General features: G+C 42.6%; 1 protein-coding gene across 3 annotated transcripts in view; it reads right to left on the minus strand.

The window, feature by feature from the left end:
* F8 (coagulation factor VIII) overlaps window positions 1-17,793 on the minus strand; it is a 123,068-nt gene extending 105,275 nt beyond the window's left edge. For 2 of the 3 annotated variants that reach the window (XM_059911591.1, XM_059911590.1), the window contains exons 1-4: window positions 17,710-17,793; window positions 16,401-17,004; window positions 4,487-4,608; window positions 1,561-1,683 (exon numbers count right to left, since the gene is read on the minus strand). In XM_059911591.1, coding sequence (XP_059767574.1) covers window positions 1,561-1,683; window positions 4,487-4,608; window positions 16,401-16,546 — 391 coding nt within the window. In that variant the 5' untranslated portion in view covers window positions 16,547-17,004; window positions 17,710-17,793. The remainder of the gene's footprint in view (window positions 1-1,560; window positions 1,684-4,486; window positions 4,609-16,400; window positions 17,005-17,709) is intronic. The other variant, XM_059911589.1, reaches the window with a different exon arrangement.
* Between the last annotated feature and the right edge of the window lie 300 nt (window positions 17,794-18,093).

An 18,093-nucleotide genomic window follows, 5' to 3' on the forward strand; every position in this document is an offset into this window, starting at 1 on the left:
AATTAATTTAAGATGGGTCACAGACATAAGTATGAAAGGGAAAATAAAACTTCTAGAGGAAAGCATAGAAGAAATTCTTCCTGACTTTGGGATAGGCAAATGTCTTAAACAAGACACAAAGCTCTAACATAAAAGGAAAAAATGTGATACCTTTTTTGTGCTTCATTAACTGTTGAACTTTCCTGCTTAATTAACTTTAAGAACTTCTGTTTACCAAAAAAGAAAACTATTAAGAGAGTAAAATTAAAAATTAAAATTCAAGCTACAGACTGGAAGAAGATATGCAAATATTTATATCTGTCAAAGAATTTGTATTCAGAATATATAAAGTACCTCCACAAATCAATAAGAAAAAGATAAACAACTCATTTTTTTCAACAGGAAAACACTTAAACAGTTGATCAGATACTTTACAAAAGGATATCAGAAAGGTCAACAAGCATATGAAGTGATACTCAACATCGTCACGGATTTAACTTACATCCTGGGGCCCCCAGGCTAGTCTAAGAAGGCCAGGAGCCTGTGGATCATAACATATAAATACACAGGCTCATGCTAGGACCGTAAATCGCATGGGCATTAGGCCATTGATTCACTGTGTTGTTCCTGGGAAGAACCACTGTAGATGTATGTGTGAGAGATGATAGTCTATTTTCCCAGAACTCACCAGGCTTAGGGTGCAAAAGAGTCATCTCTACAGTCAGCTCCCAGCTACAGAATTGTGGGAACCCTGGTCTCTCTAAAATGCCCCTAGATTAGTTCTGGAAGCTTCCAAGTAGATAAGCCTCATGGAAACAGCCTGCCAGGCACCAGTCAGAACCTGGGATGACTTTTCCTCTATGGCACCTGCCCCCTCCTGTCTTTCACCTTCCCCCAGTCCAGGTCTGCCCTGACCTAACGAGTGCAACCTAGAAAACTAATGCTTTCCAATTTCAGGATGAGAAATTAGCCAACGCATAAGCATAGTTAGACCGTACAATACAGGGCATGTGCTCCAATCATTTCTTAATGATTTACTTGAATATTCTTGATCTGTATATGCCATAGTCTATCTGGGCAATATCACAGTCTGTTGTGGCTCTGCCTTCCCTCCCTTCCTGCACTGTGAAGGTTAAGGAGAAGCTAGGTGAAGTGGGGGCTGTGGCCAAACAGGTTGTTTGCTGTAATGAGGTCAGCTTGTGCTTCTGCTAGTTGGCCCTAATCACATATTTAGAAATTGGGGGAAGGGGAGGCAGAGGAGATATCTGGAAAGTCTGAATCTAAGGAAGGAGAAGAATTCTGTTTCATTTCTATACCAAGGGCCTTGATCCTCCCTAGGAAGTTTTCTGGGCATAGGAAGGCAGATACAGTGGGATTTTTAACATCCGTGGCCTGGCTCCCCAAGGGAGAACAGGGGACAGGAACAAACTTTAGGGTTCAGACTAAAATGACAAGGTTCTTGACTTCATGAAATGGGCCTAGGTTTGAATCCCGAATCCACCATTCAGTAGCTGTATGCCCTTATACTCAATACGCTTCTGTCCCTAGGATGACAGGACAATAGGAGGGCATTTGACTCACCTTCAGAAGATTTCCAGTAGGATACACCAATAGCATGAAGACTAACAGGATGAGAAGCCATATTCTTAAGTGTAATGACCACTGTGTCATAAACCTCAGCCTGGATGGTAGGACCCAGCAGACCTGCAAGAATGAGATGTCCCCCAAAGGTCATTTGGAGGGTGGCACTCCAGAAAACCTGTTATCACAAAAGTGATGGTCAAAGTCACAGTAGAGAAGCATGCCCCTATGGTTATTGATAAAAAGTAGTAGCTGAATGAATGAATACATAAACTGCTATAACCAGCTCAGCCTCATAGTTGTTCTGAAGACAGATTTCTGGCAATTCATTCAATGCATTTATTCATTCAACTAATAGTTGAGTTCCTACTATATTCTGGAAACTGCCCTAGGCACTAGAGATGCAGTAGTTAACAAGATAGATCATGGAGATCACATTCTAGAGACATTAACCATGTAAATAAAGAAAGAAGAAAATTGTAGGTTGTTATAAATGCTATAAATGATGATGGCGTGCTAGAAAATGATGAGGCAGGAAGTAGAGGACACTTTAAATATGGTAAACTAACATGTGGTTGAAGCAAAGTGAATGAGCAAGAGAATAGTAGAAAATAAGGTTATCAAGGCAGGCAGGGAACATAACATGTAGGACTTTGTAGGCTACAGCAGTTTGGATGAATTTGGAATTTAGAAGAAGCAGACCTGGGACTTGTTTTGGAGAAAGAGTGTAAAAAATATTAATAAACAGAAACATCAGTTAAATAGAGCTGGGAGACCAGAAGGGGGCGCTCTCACGCCCTGTGACAATAGCAGAACCCAACGGGAAGAAGACTGACTCCTCATCTTTCCTGGCAAGGACTCAGCCAATGAGCAGCCATGGACTCTTTGTTTACGCTAGGCCTTCCAACTTCCTTTTCCCCTCAATAAACTGTGTTCCTCTCCCCTTGCTATTCAGGGACTTGTTTGTAGCTTGCCATGGTTGCAGATCCCAAACTGCAATTCTCTGCTGATCCTGAATAAACCCATCTTTTCTGGAGAAATATCTGGTAGTCTATTTATTTCAACAAGGTCAACAAGTCAACAAGACTTGCTCATGGGTTGGATATTGAAGATAGGGGGGGAAAGAAGTGAGAGAGCCAGGAGCCAGGAGCCAGGAATGACTCCTGTGATTTTGGTTTGTGCAAGTGGGTGGTAGTCAGGCCATGGCACAGAAAATTTAGAGGAAAATCAAGACTTCTGACTTATACACATACTAAGGATAAGATGCCTACAAATGGTTTTATTGAATGGGCTGGATTCAATGGGATGAAAATATGAAATAGGTTTATTTTTCATAGTTTTTAATTGTATGTGGAATTTCCCTTTGTTGCATTTTGAACAGTCCCACTTTTTTTCCAGTAACCTTCACATATTAAGAGTATCATTTTTAGGTACTAATAAGTCCAGTCTGGTCTAATATCAAACTTTTGATGTCACCTGCAAGTTAAGGCTCCCTCCCTCCTCCAGTTCAGTTCTGAAACAGGCTCAGAAACCTGTAATGGGAAAAGGAAGTTTGGTTGGCAGCTTCACTGCTTTCTCATTTTACTGCCTCTGGACTTTCTAAAGTTGGAGCTAGTGGACAAAGGACAAGAGTGCAAAAAGAGACATGCTGACAAGATCTTTCTTGGCTTTGGTACCTCCTGGATGTGGCACATGCCAAAATTCTGGGTGTTTCTTTCCTAGAGAACTTATATGAGTTCTTTAGAGACTCTCTCCCTCCCAATATGGGGACGTCCTACTCCACCTCCCCCTGGCATGGGATACGCCCTCTCCAGCTGTCACTTTCTCTCTCCTCTCGGTTTCTGCTTCTGACAGTACAATCACATAGATCTTTTCTGTTGGGATCACCTAGCCCTGGCAGGAAGTCCTCTCAGGCAGGGTCTTCTTGAGGCAAGTCTTGTCCTATGAGCTTCCTGGTCTCACACCTAACAGTTGCAGGGGAAGCTCCCCAACACTCTGGCATTGAAAGTTTTTCCAGATAAAAATCAGGCACTAGTCAGTATCTTCCAAGCTCCAGAAGAACTATGTCAAGTTTTCTAAATGATTCTCCTGAAGCCTCCCTCACTGCAGCTTGACATGAGGGAGAGGCCTCCCTCCCCCCATGGGAATATACAAAACACCAAAATGCTTTCAAAAGAAATCCTCAAACCTAAAGCCCATACTCTGCAACAAGAGAAGCCACCGCAATGAGAAGCCCGCGCCCCGCAACGAAGAGTAGCCCCTGCTCGAGGCAACTGGAGAAAGCCGGCACGCAGCAACAAAGACACAAGGCAGCCAAAAAATAAATTAGTTAATTAAATAAATTTTTAAAAAAAGAAATCTTCAAATCTAAACTCTTTCATAAGTTCCTAACCTTCTTTTATATAGGCTGGAGGTATATGATGGGCTAAAGGTTGCTGAACCAATTTTGGACCACTACCTGACCAAGTCCTGAATAGGTGGCCTGATATCTCTCTTTAGAATTTGGGGGTACTTGTCACCTATAGTTCTGAGCAATCATTCTAAGGTCGGAAATGTCTCATCTTGACATCTTGTTACATGCTTATATGACACCTAAGTGGAGGTATCAAGCAAGAAGTCTGAACTAGAGATATAAACTTGGGACTTATTGGCATATATGATATTTTCAAGCCATGAGACTGGATAAGATCAGCTAGGGATTGGAAGCAGAGAGGAAATAAAATGAACCCAGGTCCAAGATAAAGGGCACTCAAGCAGAGGAGGAGGGCCCAGTAAGAAGACTGAGACCATTCAGCCAGTGTATTTCCCCGAGGGGTGGTAATAAGGGAAGCCTGGCCAAGAAAACTGCAGCCTCAAGACTGGGGAATCCTTGCAAGGAAATAAGATACCCAGTTTCATAACAATGAGTCAATATTGTTTGCATTACCCATCCATGGTGGCCTGGGCTTGGCAATGTTGAAATGCTGATCCATGAACTCTACAAACACAGTCTTTTTGTACATGACTGAGGTGTTGAATGGAAAAGATCTTGGCACTCTAGGAGAAAACCTGTGTGAAGAAAGGAAAAAGTCATTCATTTTGGTTGACCTTCTTTGAACCCACTTTAAAAAACAGCTGAGGGACTTCCCTGGTGGTCCAGTAGTTAAGACTCCACGCTTCCAGTGCAGTGGGCTCAGGTTCGATCCCTGGTCGGGGAACTAAGATCCCGCATGCCGTGTGGTGTGGCCAAAAAAATAAAACATAATTTAAAAAACAGCTGGAAGTAATGCTTCCATCCCACTCTCCTCTACTGTTAACAAGGCAGATTGGAAGCTGTTTATGAAGTCACAGAGAAAACTGCTGCCCCCAAAATTAGAGAGGCAGACAGGTGAATGCAGAGAATCACAACTTACTAGAACAGAAACCTTCAAGCAGAAATGCCTGTGGGAACCAGTGCTGTAGTAGGAAATAAAATAAATAAATTTAAAAAAATAATAAAAGTAAAAAAATAAAAATATGCCAGAGCATTCTGTTCTTATGCCTGCCCTCATGAGAAATTATTTTACTAGAGCTTATCATTCTGGGATTTTAATCACAGCTTAATCTACCTGGAAGAAGGAAGATACCCAACATCATCCTGCTTCTCCTTCCACGTAGAGGAAAGGAAATACGCAACTCTAGCCATCCTGTGTCAAGGGGTGAGACTGAGAAGCAGTGGTGAAGTTCACAGTCCAGGGGCACAGGCTCACTAAAAGACTGACACCTAATCATAGGGCTATAGAGTGCTTCCCCACACCTCACCACCACATTACTAAAGGCCTAATTTACCAAAGTTCCTTTTATCCAGTACATCATGTCCGTCATTCAACAAAAACTTACAAGGCACACTAAAAGGCATTAAAAAAGAATCCCACAGTTCATAGAGGCTGAACAAGCAGCAGAACTAGAGTCAGATATGACAAGAATGTTGGAAGTATTAGACCAGAAATTAAAAAAAAAAACTATGACTAATATGTCAAATATTTTAATGTAAAAAGTAGACAACATGTAAGAACAGATGGATAATATAAGCAGAAAGATGGAAATTCTAAGAAAAATCAAGAAGAAAAGGTAGAGATCAAAAACACTGTAATGGAAATGAAGAGTGCCTTTGATAGGCTCCTTAGCAAACTGGATATTGTTAGGAAAAAAATCTCTGAGCTTGAGCATATGACAACAGAAACTTCCAACACTGAAAAGGAGAGAGAAAGTTGCTCCTTAAGGGCTATAGATCATATCCTGAGTCATATCCTTGAGTTGTTTTGCAGATACTAAAACCCCCACCGGGTGGAAGAAGGTAACAGCATGCTGACCACCGGCGTGTAGACCCCAGACCACTGGAACCAGGAGGTTGATGATGTTGACTCCCTCCCGAAGTACCACCTGGTTACCTCACCACCAACCAATCAGAAGAACGTCCATGAGCTGATCATGCACCTCACAACCCTCTCCCTCACTTTGCCTTTAAAAACCCTTCCCTGAAAGCCATTGGGCAGTTCGGGTCTTTTGAGCATGAGCTGCCCGTTCTCCTTGCTTGGCCCCAGGTTGGGCGTCTTGCAATAAATGCTGCACTTTCTGCCATGGAAACTGCACCAAACAACCAAGTAAACTGAATGACTTAGCCAGTTGATGTTAGCCAGCCTCAGTCGTTGGCACCCCAATGCTGCCAAAATGGACATATAAATGGAGGAGCCATGATGGTGACTATGTACGGGCTCAACATCGTGGACTCACCAAGGCTGACCTAGCTACTGCTGTTGTAAGCGTCCAGCTTGCCAGGAACGGAGACCAACGCTAAGGCCCTGATACGTCACCATTCTCAAGGAAACTATCCAGACACTTGGTGAGCCTCAGTAAGCTAAGCCCCAATAAACTTCCTGCACACATACATACACAAAAGAAAAAAAGCAGACAATCCTTTTTTTTTTTTTTTTGAAATTTGTGTGCTTAAAAAGCTATAAAATCACCCAAGGAAACACAGAAGTTGTCACTACTTGCACAACGTTGGTTGGCAACATTCTTTTTCATCCGATTTGCTTTCAGATAATTCACCGACAGCTATAAATTTGTGGCAAAGCTGTCACCCGTGATTCGCAGAACCCCGCTCAGAACGACCGAAAACTTACAAGGCCCCAAAACGGAGCTTCCCAGCGAAAAAGGGTAGGCGTGAGGCTGTCAGAGCGCTCGCGTGAGGCACACGGTGGCCCTCCGCCCACCAAAACCGCGGCTATGCTAAGGCGAAGCTGGTACCCAGCAGGGCGGAACCATCTGCTAGGTCCCCGAGTTTGTGCCCCTGGAGCTCTGATGAGGGGTGCGGCCCAGAGACGTAGGTTTGAACGGCTCTGGGGAAAAATAAAAGTGCATCGAATGGCAGACAGAGCAGACGCTGCTAGCGAGTTTCCGGGAGTCGCACTCAACACGAACGGCAGGTGATGGTGGAAAGAAGAGGCATGGACACAGGCAGACGCACCAGACAGCCACTCGCAGAGGGAGGCTCTGCGAGCCCTAGACAGTGTCGAAATCAAGGAGGAAGGGTCAGCCGAGGAAATGAGGGAGACGCCCCTTCAGAAGACACAAGGGTTCGGCAGAGCCTGAAAATGGTGAGCCTGCACCTAACAGTTTAGCAGCTCTTGCTTCACATAAAGACTGTTGCAAGCACGAGAGAAACTGGCCGACCGACAGTCACAGAGGAAGACCTCAGCAGCCTTGGAGGGATGCAGCAGCAGACGGACTGAAAACACTCCTTCAAAGTGTGCATTGCTTTGTGTACACCTCTCTCAGGGAGGAGGCAAAGATGAGACTGACTTAATTCTCTGCTCCCTGACAGCCCTCCCCTCCCAGGGAGGCTTGCAGCTCACTCCATCCCAGGGTTTCCAGGACACCCGAGAAAGCACGTGCTGGGAGCAGCTCGGCCAGCCCAAGGCCAGGACAAGTGACTCTCTGTACTGGCTGCGGGCCAGAAGCCAGCGTACTGATAAGGAAGCCCTTCCAGTAAAAGGAGCTGATTTACGGAGGAAGGCGTGGGGATCTGCATGGACCAGAGTGCACAAGCAGGCTGGATGGGCAGATTGTCAGAGGCCCATCTCATCTACCCGTGCTACACAGCCACCTTTACCTCAAGTCACACCCACAGCCATGTGGGGGGTCCCCGGCGACCACTTGCTGGGGGCGAAAAAGCCTGAGATTATGTACAGTTGGGTCAGCTTGGTATTCAGGTACGAGCCAAAAATTGACTGCTGTTGTATTACAGCCCCACTCAGGGGTGAATTTAATAGACAATGGTGAAGGAAAATCTCCCGATGGGCCAAATTTTGGCTAATGTTGGATGTTCACTTTGAGCAGAAAGAGAAACGGCCCAAGGTTCAAATATATACAGACGAATGGACAGCAGCAAATGGCTTGGCTGGCTGTTCAAGGGCCTAGAAAGAAAATGAATGGAAGGTCAAGGACAAGGCTGTCTGGGGCAAAGGCATATCAGTGAGTGGGTGCAAAATAAAAGAACCTTCATGTCATATGTTAATGCCATCAGAGAATAGCTACTGTGGAAGAAGTGCAGAACAATAACGGAGACAAAATGACTGACGATTACCATTAGCCAGCCTCTACATGGGCCATCTCACTGCTGGCAAGATGCGAGCCAAGTGGCTGCGGCGGCGTGGAGAGAATTAATGCATGGACTCAAAAGCAAGGGTTCCCACTGACTAAGGCTCATTTAACTTGTGTTGCCTCCCCAGATCCAACCTGCCAGCAACAGAAACCAATGCTGAGTTCCTCACTGGGCGCTGTCCATCATGGAGACCAGCCAGCTATTCGGTGGCAAATTGCATTGGATCCCTTCCACCCTAGAAGGGCTGGCTCTTCATTCTGAAGAGAAGAGACATGTATTTCAGGGATACGTTAGCTTTCCTGCCTGCAGGACCTCAGCCAGCACCACTGTCTGAGGCCTCACAGAGGGTTTGAGTCACTGATGTAGGCTCCCATATGACATCATATCAGACCAGGGGACCACTGTACAGCAAAGGAGGTGCTGGAGTGAGCCCATGACCATGGCATCCACTGGCTTTATCAGAGGCCACCCCATGCAGAAACTGCCAGACAGAGAGAGCAATGGAATGGCCTCTTAAAGGCGCAGCTCCAGCTCCAGCTTGGACGCAGGGCTCCATAAGGATAGGGGGTCAACTTCCACGGTGCTGGGTATTCATTGACTCAAAGATGGTTCTGTGGCCCCAATGAGAACACACGGGTTTAGGAACCAAAGAATGGCAGCAAAAGAACCTCTCTTCCCCCGTGACCCACCCGGGGAGTCTGTGCCGCCCATCCCCACCTGTAGCTCTGGGCTCGGCAGTGCAGAAGGTCCTCACAGCACAAAACACAAGAGTCTCACTGAGTGAGAAGCCAGGGGCGCCGCCGGGGCAACTGGGGCTACCGTACCCAAGGAGCGGCACGCCGGACGAGGAGCCCCCGGGGCACGACCACCAAGGGGGGAGGGCCGTCCCACGCGAAGCGGGCAGGAGTGGGCCACACCCCAGGGCAGCCACACCAGCTGAGGGGCGCGATGCGACGGCCCCTGGGGCCTGGAGAAGCTGCCCCCGATGCAGGTGAGGACATGGAGGGTGAGTGAGTGGGGCTGTGATGGAGATGGGGAGGGGGCGGCCCGGAAAGTACTCGCACCCGGCCACCTGGGGGGTGGGTGCTGCTGGAGGACAGCCCTCAGCTCCGGTATCTTCGGGGAGCGGCCCGCCGGGCTCATGCCCCGCGCACAGGGCCTGGACGCCCCTTTTCCAAAGCAGCCCACTGGCCCTTCTCAGGGAGGCCACGCCCATCCCCAGAGCAGACCACAGCCCCTTTCTGGAGCAGGTCACGCCCCCTTCCCAGGAGAGCCACGCCCCTTCCCAGGAGAGCCAGTGCTTAATGACTGATCAGTACGGAGACAGAGGGGGCCTGGCCGCGTTGGCCCAAGCGGGACAACGAAGAAGGGTCATTCCCGTTCCAGAGCTCCTTGTAGGGCTGGCCTGCACTGCGGCCCGGCTTCTCCCTCCGCCCTCCCCTGCTTTCCCAGATATTGATCCCAAGAACACTCTAAATAAAATTCCTGCACGTTGATATCCATCTCACAGTCTGCTTCTGGGGAACCCAAATGGTGATATTAATTCATATTTAAATGTGCTCTAATTTCATCCATGTCTAGAAATTTCCATGGCATTAGCCTAGGCATAGACCTACATGGCTTTTAGTCATTTAACATTATTTGATGCCTACATCATGGCGTATACTCCTCCCTTCAGTTCATTTGTCCCATCTCCTGGCCGCTTTGAGACTATGCCCTTCCACAGTCATCAACTCATCCCTAGTTTGTTCCCTTCCCCTTTTCCCACTCCATCTCCTTGGTTCTCCTGAGTATACCCTACTCAGTTTCTCCAAAGTTTCCATTGGTTTCTAACAAGACTCAGACCCATGTCCAGAGATAGGTATTTTGACATACACTAGCACAGTACTTTCATTTTAATATTTATGACCAAAATGAAAATATAAGACATAAAAAATGTTTACTAGATCAAGATCTTGGAAGAGCAGAGAAGGAACAGGATCATGAGCACACAGAAAACAAATTTTTCTCTCTCTGAGGGAAGAGTGAAAACCAAAAGCTAGATAAAAGATCAAGATTGTGAGACAGAAACAGAAGGGCTAGGCCCTAGTCAAGTGGGACGTGATTTATGTCTCAGATTCAGGGTAATCTGCACAGTAAGTGACAAAATGTTCCCGGGTTCACAGGTTTTACTCCTTCCTAGCTTATGTGGGTTTTTTGTTTGTGTATTTCCCTTGAGGTTTGATATATAAATCTTGCCAAATATATTTGGCAACAATGTCCTTGACCTGAACTGTTCTTTCACATTGTATCTAAAACCAATCGGAAAACCTATTATATTCCCTGACCCTTGCTTAGAAGAAGTTGAGCAGCTGCAGGAATAGATAATACAAAACTGAATTTTCCCAGATGTTTGTTTCAGACCTTGGCAGAGGTTGTCAGGATGTGTCCAGAGTCAGCTTATCCTGTTAATCAGTATCAAAATAATCTAGACTATAAAATGGTATCATCAAAATAAAAATTCTATCAACTTTTGCCTGGTAAATACATGTGACTGCCTATAAAACAACAGAAAGCTAGATAATAAATCATTTTCTCCATTCAATTCAATTTTACAGTCAGTCTATTATCCACTATACCTCAGCCTGCATGTTAGATGAAAACTATAATATAAGCACAATGTATTAAGTACAAATATCTCAATATTAATTTTCAAAAAGACCAACATTAATGGATAAATGGTCAATGGTTCATTTAGATACCAGGCTACTGACCATCTGGGCCTCTACTTCAGGATCATTAACACTGCAAAACCACAGGCTTGGATCTCTTCCTTAAACCATACACAAAAGTTAACTCAGTATATCAAAGAACTAAATATAAGAGCTAAAACTATAAACCTCTTAGAAGAGAACAGGTGTAAATCTTTGTGACTTTGGATTTGGCAATGGCTTTTTAGATATGACACCAAAACCACAAGCAACCAGCAGAAAAAAGAATAGATAAATTGGAGTTCATTAAAATGAAAACCTTTGTGCTGGGAGAAAATATTGAAAACAGGTACATCTGAAAATGTACTTCTATCCAGAATATACAAAGAATTCTCAAAACTCAACAATAAGACAACCCAATTTAAAAATGGGCTGAAGATTTGAATAAACATTTTATTAAATAAGATACAGGAATGGTCAATTACACATGCAAAGATGCTCAGCATCTTTAGTTACCAGAGAATGTAAATTAAACATACAGTAAGATACCACCACATAGTCATTAAAATGACTAAAATTAAATACTGGTAACATCAACTGAGAGAAGGAACTAAATTCCAATTCAGCCTGGAAGTGGATTCCCCCAAAGAGTCTCCAGTAAGGAGCAAAGCCCTGTCAACACCTTGATTTTGGCCTTGTATGATCCTGAGCAGAGTACCTAGTTGAGCCCACCTGGACTTCTGACCCACTGAAACTGTGAGATAATAAATGGATGTTGCAAACTGCTAAGTTTGAGGTAATTTGTTACACAGCAGTAGGAAACTAACAGGATGCTCAAAGTTGATCCAAATACCAAAAATATAACTTGACAACCAAATTAAAAACGTGATTAAAAATCATGCTTCTAAATGAAATCAAAGAGGATATTACAGACTCTACTGAAAACAATGAAAAGAAAACTCTTCATAACATAACCTATGGGATATGGAAAAACTGTTCTCAGAGGAAAACATATAGCTTTAAATGCCTTCACTGTTAAAAACAAAGGACAAAAGAAAGAGAAAAGAACATATTATTTTTCCTAAGATATTAGAAAAAATATAGCATGACAAGCCAAAAGAAACTATCATGGATAAAGATAAAATCTGGAAATAAATTAAATATAAAAAATAACCAGGGACTTCCCTGGTGGCACAGTGGTTAAGAGTCGCCTGCCAATGCAGGGGACACAGGTTTGAGCCCTGCTCTGGGAAGATCCCACATGCTGTGGAGCAACGAAGCCCATGCACCACAACTACTGAGCCTGTGCTCTAGAGCCCGTGAGCCACAACTACTGAGCCCGGGTGCCACAACTACTGAGCCTGTGCTCCAGAGCCCATGCTCCGCAACAAGAGAAGCCACCACAATGAGAAGCCCGGGCAACGCTACGAAGAGTAGCCCCCGCTCGCCGCAACTAGAGAAAGCCCGTGCACAGCAACAAAGACCCAACGCAGCCAAAAATAAATATAATTAATTAATTAATTAAAAAAAAATAACGAAGAACAAAAAAAGCCAAAAGCTCATTATTTGAAAAGACCACCCCCAACAACAACCAAAGAGAAATCCCTGATAAACTTGTTCATGTAGAAAAGATAAATAACAAAAATTTAGGAACTTAAGAATGAGAAAGGGCAAATAGCTACAGATAATGTGGAGTAAAAGAATCATGAGAGAGTGCTATATGCAACACAGTGGCAACAAAATTGAAAAAATAAAGGAAATGATTTCCTAGAAAGGTATAAAGTTATTAAAGCTGACTCCAAAAATAAGTTGAAATTTTGATTTGACTAGTTATCATAGAAGAGCCTGAAGAGATGATTAAAGATATTGCAAATGTCACTTGGACCAAATGGATTCATATGGGAGTCTTATCTAACTTTAAAACAATAGATAACTCTAATGTTATTTGAGCTATTTTAGGCAATAGAAAAGGATAGAACACTCACCAATTCATTTGATAAAGCCAATAAAACTTTAATACCAAAATCTAATAATAATAGTAAAAAATAAAGCTATACATCCAGAAAAAAATGAAAACAGTAATTTGAAAAGATACATGTACCCCAATGTTCATAGCAGCACTATTTACAAGAGCCAAGACATGGAAGCAACCCAAGTGCCCATCAACAGACAACTGACTTAAGAAGATGTGTTTTACACACACACACACACACACACACACACACACACACACACAAAATGGAATACTACTCAGCCATAAAAAAGAATGAAATCTTGCCATCTGTAGCAACATGGATGGACCTAGAGAATATTATGCTTAGTGAAATAAGTCAGACAGAGAAAGACAAATACTATATATTTCACTCATATGTGGAATCTAAAAAATAATACAAATGAATGTATATGCAAAACAGAAACAGACTCACAGATATAGAAAACAAACTTATGGTTATCAAAGGGGAGAGGGAAGGGGGGAAAGACAAATTAAGGGTATGGGATTAACAGATACAAACTACTATATATAAAATAGGTAAGCAACAAGGATATACAGTATAGCACAGGAAACTATAACCATTATCTTCTAAAAACCTATGATGGAATATAATATGTAAAAATACCGAATCACTATGCTCTACACTTCAAACTAACACAATATTATAAATCAACTATACTTAAATTAAAAAATAAAGCTATAGATAAATCCCACATAATAAAGGCACACAGTGTCTAAAGAAATATTAGCACATAGAACCCAACAATAATCAAATTGTATGAACATTAGATTTTACTCCAAGAATGTAAGGATATTCAATGTCAGGAAGTCTATTGACATAATCTATTTCTCCTCAACATATTAAAGGCCAAAATTCATATGATGCTAGAATGCTGAAAAGCCATTACTAATGAAAATTTTATGGCAAGGAGTAACAAAGGCCACTTATCAAGAACAAACAGCAAATGTTATTCTAAAAAGCAAAATATGAAGACTGTTTCAAGTAAAATCAATAAGATAAGAAAAAGAAATAACTGATTAAACATTGGAAAAGAGCTAGAATCTGTCTTATTTTGAATATGATTCAATACACATAGAAACTGCCATGTAAAATTATTAGAATTTATATGAGAATTCAGTAAGGTAGCTAGATTTGAGATGAATATACACAAACCAATAGCTTTTCTCTATTCTGGTACTTAACATCAAGAACATAGGAGAAAACATTTGATTAACAATAGCAACATAGGGCTTCCCTGGTGGCGCAGTGGTTAAGAATCCGCCTGCCAATGCAGAGGACACGGGTTCGTGCCCCGGTCCGGGAAGATCCCACATGCCGCAGAGCGGCTAGGCCCATGAGCCACAACTACTGAGCCTGCACATCTGGAGCCTGTGCCCCGCAACAAGAGAGGCTGTGATAGTGAGAGGCCCGCGCACCGTGATGAAGAGTGGCCCCTGCTTGCCGCAACTGGAGAAAGCCCTTGCACAGAAACGAAGACCCAACACAGCCAAAAATAAATAAATAAATAAACCCAAAAAACAATAGCAACATATTTATAAAATGCATAGGGATAAATGTCATAATAAATTACTTACATTTATTATATTAATAAAATTTATGTATAAATTTAATGAAATTTAATGAAATAGATACTAATATATATGAGAATTTTATATGATGAATGTTTTTATTCAAATCAGTGGCAAAAGATGTATTGTTTGATAAACGGTGCCTTGCGATAGGCTATTGATCTGGATGGAAATAAAACTAGACAGATCCCACTCCCATACCATATACAAAAATAATTATCAGATGAATTGAAGCCATAAATGTAAAAAGCAAAACAGTAAAAGTCTTGCAAGAGAATCTGGGAGAATAAACAAACTTCATGTGCAGAAAACAAAGTCAACAGACAAACAATAAGTCTTTGGCGAAATTGCAATATACATTAGTATATTAATGTAGTCTAACAAAGGGTTAACACTTATAAGAATAAAATAGTTCTCATAATCTAAAAAAAAAATGAAAGAGCCCAAAGAAAAATGGGCAAAACATGTGAATAGTCAAATCTCAAAATATAAACGCAGTAGTCAACAAGCATTTGAAAAGATGTTCAGCCTCATTAGAAATAAAAGGAATGCGATTATCGTAATGATGAAATATCACTCCATACCTACTAGATTGGCAAAAATTAAAAAACAAGGTAAAACTTATTGCTGATGTGAATGCAGGGAGAAGGGCACTCCTATATGTTGATGGTAGAAATGTTTGAAGAGTTCTAGCCTTTTTGGAAATTAAAACTAAAAAGGAAATATTCCCTTCATTCCAGCAATATCCCTCTTGAGAATCTGTCCTATAGGAATAAAAGCATCAGTATGGGAAAAAAAAAAAGCATCAGTATGTAATGATATAGGATATAATGGCCAAAAACCTGGAATAATAGGGAATTTTATTTAGCCATTAAAAAGATTGAAGTTATGCCAACTGACTTGGACAGAATTCTATTAGGTGTTAGTGAGTGAGAATAGTGTATAATATCCCATTTTTGTAAAACAAACAATGACCAAGAAAACCTTTATTTGCATATATGTGCATACGTGTGTGTACATGAATATATATTACCATACTAGGGTTACCTGACTGGGGATAATCAAGAAGGGGGCTCAAGTAGAAGGAGAGTGGGGAGCAAAGCAAAAAGAACAGAAAAGATTGTAACGTATGTATGATATAACCATATTTAATATTTACATTACCATTATATATGTACTGGGTTTAAATCTTTATAATACACATTTAAAGAAAACAAAACAAAATTTAAAACAAATGACTTCAGCATTCAACTCAATAAGCAAAAAGTTAGATCAACTAAATGAACCAAAGGAAACTAGGAAGAAGAAATGAATTGATGAAAGTAAAAACAGAAATTGATAGAACCAAAAGATGGGTCCTGACAAAAGCGATAAAATCGAGAAACTTCCTGGAAATATTATTTATAAGAGAGGTAAAGAGAACATACACAAACTAAGAATGGAGATATAACCACAGACACAGAACAGTTTAACAATATCACAAGACTATTATGTAACTTGATACCAATACATTATCAAATCTAGGGATAACCGATTGCTTTCTAGGGAAATGTATATAACCAATATTGACTGAAGAAGAGGTAGAAAAATCTGAATAAATCAACGACCATAGATAATATTGGAAAGATTATTTAATACTACTCTCCCCAAATGCACCAGAACCCAGAAAAGATGAAAAGTTTCTGAACTCATGGCTAATACTATCCTTACAGCAAAATTGCGTGTAATATTGATGGGTCTTAGTGCCCTTCTCCCTGTGGAAGCTGGGGGGTAGGCTGAGGGAAGTTTCCTTCTGTCTCTTAGGCTGCTTGCCTCTTCGCCCTCACTCTACTCCACTCTCTAGCTTCCAGAGTGGCAGCATGTGACCAAGAGAAGCAATGGACAAAACAGCCAGAGTCACAGCCCCACCATCCTGACCGGCCCGTCTAGAACAGGCCTTTACCTTGTGTCCACGTGCAGCTCACTGAGCAGTTCACTTTGCATATAGTCCCAGGACAGTTCCACCGCACCCAGGTAGTATCTTCTGATGGCACCAAAGCTGAAAGGCAAAAGGCACAGAAAGAAGCAGGTGGAGAGCTCTATTTGCATGGCTCTGATTGCTAGAAAATGTTCGACTGGAGAAACGAAAGATTAATTCTTCTCTAAAAATATCTTTGGCTCCCAGGAGGAAAAAGGTAAATTTTGTATGATTTAGTGAAAAGTCCCAAAATTTTCTCAAAGGACTTTAGGGAACTTGACTGGCTGGAGTGACAGCAGCATTAGCGCTCAGCAGTGACGGATAGGATTGCTTCCTTTTTGGCAGTGGGAAGCAGCCACAGGAAGAACTGAGTAGGAAAAGGGAGGCTGAGCTAAAGCTTAACCCGTTCACCTCTGAAAGCGGCAGGGGCACAAGAATGCTGCTTTGCTCAGAGCCTTTGAGGAAAGGAAAGAGGGGGCCGAAGGTGAAGAGGAGCTCCAATCTGTGTTAGTCCTAGCGCGCTCCGTCTTTCTTAGTAGCAGCAGCAGCAAGAGACGCCAAAGATGTTGTTGAAGCTTCTGGAATCCACCTGCACCAGCAAGAGTAACATTCTAATAGTCTCCCTGCTTCTGCCCTTGCCCCCCACAGACACCAATGAATGACCTTTAAAACCATAAAGCAGATCCAGTTACTTCTTTGCCCAGAAACCTCCGCTGGCTTCTGACCTCACTCAGAGTATAATCCTACACTTTGACCATGGCCTAGAGTCTTCCGCATGATCTGCATGTCCCTTCCCCCCACCTCCAAGGTTTCATCTCACTCCCGGCTACTGGCCTCCTTGCTCTTCCTTAAAACACCGAGCACACCCTTGCACCTGGACCTTAGCATCTGCCGTTTCCTCTACCTGAAACCCCTTTCCCCAGATCGCCACATGTTTCCACTCCCACATCTCCTGCAAGTCTTGGCTCAAATCTCACCTTCTAATGAGCTCAAATCTGGACCAGCGCCTTGACACTGTAAGCTCTCTATCCCCACCGGCACTACCGATATCTCTCTTGGCTTCATTTGCTTACAGAGCACTCATAACTACCCAGCATCCACGTGCCTATTTCCCTTGCATCGTTGCTACCTGATGCTTCTTAAGGTTGTTTACATTTGGCCTGAGTATAGGCTATATCTCCTTACATCAAAATATAGCCATGCTGAGCTCAAGCAGAGAACCTACTCAGTTTAATGTATATTAGGAGGCATGAGAGCCTCCCAAGGGCCTCAAAGTATAGGAGCTAATAAGAACCTTGATCAGGGTTTCTATAAGAAGTGTTACCACGGAGAGTCCACTTCTGCACGGATAGGAATGTGTTTGGGAGCCATTGGCAAGGTATTGTCCAGCTTGGAAACAATCAGGAAGAAGCCCCTTGGGTAAACATTTGCTGAGACCTCTCTGCCAGGCACAAGTTTGCAGAGATAATAGCTGTCATGTAATATATTCCAGGAACTGTTCTAAGTGCTTTCTAATGCAGCAAGCATTCTTGTCTTCATTGTACAGGTGATGAAACTGAAGCACAGAGAGGTTAGGCAACTTGGCCATGGTCACACAGTTTGTAAATTGTAGCATTCAAACCCATTTAATCTGGCTCCAGAAGTCTTGCTCCTAATCCTTTTGCTATACGTCCATGCT

The sequence above is a fragment of the Balaenoptera ricei genome, chromosome X, assembly GCF_028023285.1.
Source record: "Balaenoptera ricei isolate mBalRic1 chromosome X, mBalRic1.hap2, whole genome shotgun sequence".
In the NCBI taxonomy this organism is placed as follows: domain Eukaryota; kingdom Metazoa; phylum Chordata; class Mammalia; order Artiodactyla; family Balaenopteridae; genus Balaenoptera; species Balaenoptera ricei.